Source organism: Patiria miniata, unplaced genomic scaffold, assembly GCF_015706575.1.
Source record: "Patiria miniata isolate m_02_andy unplaced genomic scaffold, ASM1570657v1 HiC_scaffold_21, whole genome shotgun sequence".
NCBI classification, from domain to species: domain Eukaryota; kingdom Metazoa; phylum Echinodermata; class Asteroidea; order Valvatida; family Asterinidae; genus Patiria; species Patiria miniata.
Window position 1 is genome coordinate 1546043 of NW_024037060.1, and position 8713 is coordinate 1554755.

At 38.1% G+C, this 8713-nt stretch overlaps 1 protein-coding gene and 1 non-coding gene across 2 annotated transcripts in view; both read left to right on the forward strand.

Annotated features, from left to right (window-relative positions):
• Positions 1-5513, forward strand: part of LOC119729591 (dual 3',5'-cyclic-AMP and -GMP phosphodiesterase 11A-like) — a 67993-nt gene extending 62480 nt beyond the window's left edge. The window contains exons 13-17 of the mRNA XM_038202212.1: positions 929-1006; positions 2001-2064; positions 2845-2919; positions 4163-4246; positions 4820-5513. Coding sequence (XP_038058140.1) covers positions 929-1006; positions 2001-2064; positions 2845-2919; positions 4163-4246; positions 4820-4957 — 439 coding nt within the window. The 3' untranslated portion in view covers positions 4958-5513. The remainder of the gene's footprint in view (positions 1-928; positions 1007-2000; positions 2065-2844; positions 2920-4162; positions 4247-4819) is intronic.
• On the forward strand, positions 5391-5463 carry Trnam-cau. The gene has a single exon. It is a non-coding gene; the product is annotated as a tRNA-Met (tRNA).
• Positions 5514-8713: the final 3200 nt, after the last annotated feature.

Consider the following 8713-nt stretch of genomic DNA (forward strand, 5'->3'; position numbering starts at 1 on the left):
ATTTGGAATGTCAATGCTTAGCAGAAACATTGTACCTGCTGATTTAATGGGACAAATCTTGCTCAAAGTGAAATTGTTCTACCAGAAATGGTTTAGATTGAAAGAAAACAATAATTGCAGGTGGCTTTAAAAGTGTGTCTGTAGGCACACTTTTTTTTTACCTGCGTTAGCAACGGAATCCATTTACATAATATAAATTGTGCATATATCTTCTATACATTTTCTCAAAATGTACAGTAGCCACTGAGCTAATGTAGAACATCAACAGGTTTATGCATCCTTCTTATGCTTTTGAGAATGTTTTTGTTGCTTCCAAAAAAACCCCAAAAAAAGCACACAAAGTGAGAGTACATGTATCAATAGATAAATTTCAGGGTGGATAATAAAAATTAACACAAATTATTAAAAAAATCTAAATTAACTGAATAAAATATTAACTGAACTTAAAAAAAAAGGTTCATTAGCCTTATCATTTAAAACCCAAAAATATACCTGAGTTTTTTTTATTGTTTGACTAAAATTAAAAAAGTCCAAATGCCATATAAAAAAGCATTTACTTAGTATTCTGTATTTGGGATGAAAAGAACAAATCCAGTGATAGGATATTTTGCAAACATTCTTTGGGGTGTACAAAGTTTGGCAAGTTAAAATTAAGGAAATGGCGTTTAGTTTTTTTTCCATCGTTTGTTTTCTTTCCATCTAAACCATGACGTTTGTTTGTTTTTTTGAGAGAGATATTTTAAGGGGGAATTAGTTTAATTATGTGGTAGTTTAATGTTTGTAATATAAAGTTTTAATGTATTTTAATGTTTTTGAGCATGAAAACCACGACACTTTCTATTGTATACCATCTAATCTAATCCTTTTAAATGAACAAACTTGATAATTGAGTTCTGGTAAATTTCTTCTCCTCTTATTCTGTCCCCAGGGTGAGAAGTCAGTTCTTCGACTTGGTCCGGGGTGGCAGGCAGAATTGGCGGACCTCCCAGCACAAGGAATTGCTCAGGTATCAATCCATCAAAGATGTTCAGTCAATCTCTCTGTGGATGGTTGCCACACTTTCATCTAAAACTGCGTCTTCTAAAACTTTTTATCTAAAAATGCCTCTACCTGGATACGTACACTGGTAATCAAATTATGCTTTGTGAGAGTTGTTGAATCCACTTCCCATCAAAAACATCTTGGGAAAGGAATTCAAAATTTAGTTGACAGGCATGAAACCAAATGCCACTCACCAGGTCAATGGACTCTGTGCATGTACAGTAGAGGGCGCTTTCTGACCACTTTTGAGTGCGCCAGTGAGAGAGACACACCGCATGCGCGTTCTGGTTTGCACACACTTGGCAAGAAGTAGCACAACTACTTTGTGCACGAAACTATAGCGTCTTCGTTTGAGCGTCAGCTAGTTGGCAACTGTTTCCAATGTCTCTCCTAGTGGTCTGCCCCAACTCTCCCTTTGTAACCCTTTTTCTCCCTTTGTCTCCTGAAGACGGTCAGAGCATACTGACCGGAACGTCGAGTTATACCTCTGGTTCTTTTCAGAACCATTCTCCTAGTTGAGAAATTATTCGCACATGGTGTTTCCGCAAACCTCTCTTTATTTAGTATCTCCACCATGCAAAGCCTCAAATCTTACTTGACCCTTTAGGGAATACACAGATTCTGTGGACTCCGTGCAAAGTAAAGTACCCCCTCAGTGATTACAGAGGGAGAGTTGGGGAAAGACCACTGAGAGAGACAATCAAATGCATTACTGACGACGTGTGACACTCATGCGAAGACGCGAGGGCTTTGTGCACTGCATTCGGAATGAAATTAGTCACGTGTACTTTGTACCATACGCGCGGTGCGTCCCATCCATTTGGCTCTACAAAGTGTTCAGAGAAGGCAACCTTCTGTTCATGCACGGATTCCATAATGGCCATCTCCAGTGGGTAATCGGCTGTTATTGGACTGCCATTCCAATAGAATTAATGAGAGAAAGCTTTTGTTTCTTGCAGAGGAATGTTGATGACAGCCTGTGACGTCGCTGCAAGCACCAAGCCATGGAGGATACAACACAAGGTCAGACAGTCTGGACTGTTATAAGGGTTCAGTCTTAAAGGCTCCTAGAAGCATGGGTAATCCACAGAGACACTCATGTGTCTACCAATTTAATGAAAAAACCTTCCTCAAAGCGAAGATCGGGATGGTACCAAATACCCTGTGAAAGAATTCTGCTTAAAATGGTTTTGTTTGGAAGGAAAGAACCATTGAAGGTGGTTTTAAAAAAGTGTGCCCGCAGGCACACTTTTATGTGCATTTGCAACGGAATCCTGTTACAAGACCTAACTAAATGTGCATATGTTTTCTCTGCTTTCTCAAAATGTATAGTAGCTACTGAGCTACAACTTCAACAGGTTATAATGTTATGCACCCTGCTGAAGCTGTTGAGCAATTTTAAGGCTTCAAATGGAAAAAAACCACAAAGAGCAAATGATCCTCCATATCGGCGGGGACAAAGTATAGACCTTTATCATGCTGCTACCATTTCAGTCATGCTGCCACCATTTCAGTCATGCTCCCTGTATCCAATAACAGTACTGAATGATACTGTTTTTTGTGCAAAAAGGAACCAGACTATTTTCCTTCCAGCCTCACGTTGGTTATGTTGATTTGAATGGGAAAAATCAAGATGGCCGCATCATGATAATGGTCTATAGCATTCACAACTAGAGATGTATAATGGGCAAGGCGTATTGAAGTTAAGTTTTAGATATCTGTTGAGCCATCAATGTGTTTGTTTTTTTCAATTGATATTAGGTGTGATCAGTGTTTGCACTTCTTTTCTTGAACTGATTACAGATCGCAGAGCTGGTGACAAGTGAGTTCTTTGACCAGGGAGACAAGGAGCGCAATGAACTCAAGATTGAGCCCACGGTAAATGCCTGCAGATTCACAGATTATGCACATGTATGCATAAGGGTCATTATATAAGTTTAGGACCCAAAGTGGGATATTTTCCCTGTCCCCGTTACCTTGGAACTTTGTAATTTAACATTCAATTATCATTAAGAATGACTTAAGACAATTTGTTTAGTTGTTGGGGAGGTAGTTTGCTATTAATTAACACTCTTAGAGGATGACCGACCCGACCAAAAAATCGCAAACGCAAAACCGAAACCAAACTGACCCGATTGAAATGATGGAAAAACCGACCCGGCCCGGGTTCAGGTCAGGTCGGTTTCGGGTCGGGTTTGCACAACATTAGTGACCACTTTTGAAAGCTCCAATGGAGGGACACACCACATGTGCGAAGTGGTTTGCATACATATTGCATGAAGTATGCACAACTTACAAAATGTATGTACGCACAAACCATTGGCATCTTTGTGTGAGTGTCAGGTGATGTGGGAAATGCAATGTCACATGTCCACCCAGTGGTCTCCCCCAACTCTGTCCTTGTAACCATTGAGGGGGTACCAGTGCACGGGGTGCATACATATACAGGGTGAGTAAAAAAAAACGAAACCCAAATGTAGGAACCATTGTTTTAGTGAAGTTCTGCATGTAGCACTTTCAAAATCTAGGATATGAAAGCCCAATTCATACGCTTTCTTTTAGGACATTCAAATCATTCAAATTTTAACCACAACCACCATTTTGCAGTTCTGTCCACAGATCACAAAAAAAGTGTTTTTTTTTTTTCAGTAAAACTCAAACAAATCACATTGGGATGTGTGTGAATTGTTTTCTTTTTGCTGAAAGAACGCACACTTTTTTTGTGATCTGTGGACAGAACTGCAAAATGGTGGTTGTGTTTAAAATCCCCTAACTTGAAAAGTACATGAGTGATTTGAATGATTCTTGTACTAAAACAAAGCTTATGAATTGGGCTTTCATATCCTAGATTTAGAAAGTGCTACATGCAGAACTTCACTAAAACAATACTAGTCCCAACATTTTTTTTTTTTTTTTTAACCTACCCTGTATTGTACATCTACATGTAGAGTAAAAGGTTGATAGCTATGGAAGTACAGGAACTCAAATAGTGGGTTAACTATTTGCACTGTAATTTTGGCAGATACTTCAATAGTTTTACCAAAGTTTTCATTAACACGTAACCACCCTGCTAATAAAAAATGTGCTGAACATCTATGCCTTGTGGTTGTTTGTTTTGCAGACAATGTTTGACAGGAATCGGAAGGACGAGTTACCGCAAATGCAACTCGGCTTCATTGACGGAGTCTGCCTGCCACTCTATGAGGTAAAAAAGTCTCAATCAACAGGTCCAGCAAACAATACTGAAGAATTTAGAACTTGGATGAAGTAGAGATGAATGCATGAAGAGTGGGTTTAACCCAAGACATTATGTTGTTTTGTGTTACACAAGTATGTGAGCGCACAGGTATTTTTAATGAAATTTGTGTGGGCATCTAATTGAACTTTCTCCAAATTTGAAAAAAAAAAAAAATAGTGCAAAGTCCACAGTCTTTTGACATGGAGCACGCAAGTATGCACTGCAGTCATACTTCTGTTGCAAAATGTTCACAAAAAGCACACCTGGCTTATCAATCGCCTACAGTGAAAGCATAGCTGTATCAAGTTGCATAAACAGTCACAGCCAGTCAATCCTGCTTTATGTAGGCTGGGAGCTCTCAACTATTAAAAACAGTCACTTTATTGATTTTGACTGAAAGGACAACTTGGCACAGAATGTTTGTTTGCATAGGAGGGTTAATGTAGCTCTGTGGTAAATAATCATTGGCTAGCAATCATGACAATAGCTCTGGCTCACCCTGTCTTTCACGTTTTGTTTCCTCTCAAATTCCTCCCACAGTCACTAGTTAAAGTCTCGCCCATGTTCACCACTATGCTCGAGGGCGTCCGCTCCAACCGTAAGCGATGGAACGAACTCAACGAACAGCGCAAGAGAAAGAAGAGCACGTCAGAGATCAGTAAACTCAACATCTGCTGATTAAAATATTCAAGAACAGAAGCATTTTGTTGTTGGTTCCTGTCATATGCACTCAACGAAGGGGATCTGGACTTACGAAGCAAGAACGCACTGGCCTAACGAATCTGTGCATAAGTACCCCCTCAACTGTCAGAAAGGGAGAGTTGGGGAGACCATTAGGAGGGAGCTTCAAACGCATGACCATTGCGCGTGATCTCACGCAAAGACACCACGGGTTTGTACAGTTTCAGGATAGATTTAGTCGTGCGTACTTTGCACCATTTGTGTGGGATCGTGCACATAAGCAGTACATGTATTCCCTCCTTCTGAAGCTCTTGAAAGTGATCACAAAGCCTCATCTACTGTTGTTGCACAGAGTCCAATGATGAACTTTACTTGCTGATTTTCTGCTAAAATGGATTTCTTGTCTCACCAAAGTTTAACCCATTATTTCGGCACGTGTGGTCTAGCGGTAGGGCACAGGATTCATGATCGTGAGGTTGTGGGTTTGAACCCCACCGTGGCCATGCGTGTTGTGCCCTTGAGTAAGGCGCTTTACCTCAATTACTCCTCTTAACCCAGGTGTTAAATGGGTACCGGCATTATTCAATGCTGGGAAGGTAACAGACTCGCTGTGGAGGAGGTGTGGCGATCCCCCCACAGTAGCATTTCATGGACTCCAGTCTGGCCCAATCGCTTCAAAAAAGAGGGGCACTCCGTTCCTGTGAACACAGGTTCGTGTTTCCCCCCCCCCCCCCCCCCCCCTTTACACCTCCAGCCGCCCCTGGGTTCGCTACTCCCAATACCTCCCAAAGCCATCCAAGCACTGTGTTAGTGGGTTAAAAAAGGCCAGCGTCAACAACTTGCCAACATTATACCCTTCCCTACCAGCACAGTCCATGGGGACGACTAAGTATTCAGACAGCTCTTCTCAGCTCTGAATCTAGTCTTGATCGCAAACTAGATCTGGTTTTTTGTTCGTCGTCCCCATCCGTCATCCCCCCCCCCCCAATCAGGCCTACTTTGTAAAATAATTACTTTCTGAAGACCCTTTTTCTTGGATGCAATTCAGCATATGTTTGTTGCACATTTTTCACCCTGAGAGCTCGAAAATGCACTCTCGGCCACCCCCCCCCCCCATTTTTTTGCCCATCCACGTGTAAATTATAGTTGAAACCATTACTGCAGACTTGCAGATGAGTAGATGATGGGAAGTGTACCCATCATGCTCTCCCAAATATTTGGGGATTGTTTCATAGTATTTTGAAAAATTAACAACTTTTAAGTGTCTTCTTTTAAAGTACATAAAATATTAAGAATCATGTAAACCTGTACATTATGTATTTAAAAGATGTTAATAGTGTATGTAAATATGTTTTATAATATCATTCCTTGTAACAAAGTATTCAAATTTATCTGCATATTTCAATTATCTATAAATTTAGAAAAATAACAATTGTCAAAAATCTCTAAAATTGGGGTGCTTTGTAGAACTACGTAGAAAACTATCCGGATTTCATTTGTACCATCATTTTACAATTCTTGCCACTTTTTTAGACACTTTAGTGAATTTATTAATTTAATATATTTTGTTCAAGGTATTTCTGTAGTACATGTAGTAACAGCTTGGAAATTTAAAGAATATTGGATGTTTAGGTGATGAACATCTATTCCACTGAATGGGATGGTTTCCCAGAGTTCAGAATGATCTTCCTTTGTCTCACCAACTTATCTGTTGTATTTAAGACTTTCTTGGTCTTACATTTCAGGAGTTTTGAGGAGTCGTAGTCCAACACTTAAAACAAACTGTTACCTGTACATTCAACTTCGCTGTTGGGTTTTATTAACTCAACTGACATCTTGAAAAAAAGTTGGTTTATAAAATGTTTGGGCAAAGTTATTTTAACCAACATTTGATATTAAACTACAGGGCGTCCTGAAAAAAATGGATTGTTTTTGTAAATCCAAAGATACGTTTGTATAACGGCAAAGCCAAGAAACCCATTTTCTGCCACTTTCTGTATAGCAGTTAAAATCAGTATAGTCCTAGTCTAAAACCAAATCACTTTACTGTTAGTGATTTTAACATTTTTAAGCAGAGTGTGCAATATTTATTTATATTTAATTGAACTCTTTCGTTGAAGTTTTAAAGAAGTGAACCTGTCTGTACTATTAAATCGTTTCAACATAAGAACAAAACCCTATATTGTCGTGTGAATGGAATGTTTGTCTTACACCCATAGGGATAATCTTATCAAAAGAGCCATACTGGTATTGTCTGATATTTGAAGCACTCGCTTCCTAAAAGTGGCACAGATTTTTTGTTGCTTTGCGGTTATTCAAACATATCTCTGGATTTACAAAAGCAATCTTAATTAAACAAATGGTATTCTCAAGCTAAATCTGTAACCTTAAAGATCATTTAAACATTTGCAGTTAATTCCGGCTGTAAATTGGTGAAAATGGCGGGGTTTACATGCACCATTATTTTCAGGACGCCCTGTACATGTATAATAACGAACATTCGTTATCCCATCCATTCCTAACTTTTCCCCTCCCCTCCCCTCCCAACATTCCGTTTATGCAGCTTATTTTATAATTTGTTATTTAACACTTTTAGTAGCATTTTAGTAAAAGTAGCCTATCAAACATTAAAACATATTGAATTGAATTTTTTCCATAGGTTATAACTCGGTTTATTTTACACTTCCTGGCTATCAGATTTCCAACGTTTTGAGGAATAATCGTCAATCGAAATCTTCAACAGTTGCATTCAAATGTGCTTTCAAGTTAACTCACTGTGAAACAGATTGATAATAAAATATTGGCCAACAATTAGCAACATTAGTTTGAAATCACTACACTTGTTAGTTCATTTCAGGTTTGATTTGACCAACTTTTGGTAAAATGTGCCCAAAATTGCAAGGCAGCTGACATTTTTAAAAGCATTGGCAAAAGATATTGGGCAAAAACGGCCAGATTTGTTTATAAACTGTAATCTGTTGTATTTAAAACTTCCTAATTGTTACATTTCCAACATCTATTAAAATTCTATTTGTGTTACATTTTCAATATTTATTAAAATTCCTTAGTTTTACATTTCGAGAAAAAAAAGACATTCAAACATTTTTTAACACATCCTCAGTGTTACATCCAACATTTATTAACAATTCCTTGAGTATTACATTCCAACATTTTTAACACATCCTTATTAGTGTTACATTCCAACATTTTTAACAAATCCTTAGCGTTACATTCCAACATTTTTAACACATCCTCAGTGTTACATTCCAACATTTTTAACACATCCTTAGTGTTACATTCCAACATTTTTAACACATCCTCAGTGTTACATTCCAACATTTTTAACACATCCTTAGTGTTACATTCCAACATTTTTAACACATCCTTAGGGTTACATTCCAACAATTTTAACACTTCCTTAGTGTTACATTCCAACATTTTTAACAAATCCTTAGTGTTACATTCCAACATTTTTAACACATCCTTACTGTTACATTCCAACATTTTTAACAAATCCTTAGTGTTACATTCCAACATTTATTAACACATCCTCAGTGTTACATTTCCAATATTTTAGTTTTAATCAATGTTGAATTCAGCCTGACCGCTATTCAGCTTAATTTTGGTGGGGAGTTTGTTACTGTTTTTAAATACTTCCAGGAACAGTGGTTATTCAAACACTAAAGAAGAAAGTGTTAAATTTAACACCTGCAGTTAATGCTAACATTTTGACGACCAGTAATTGTAATCAAT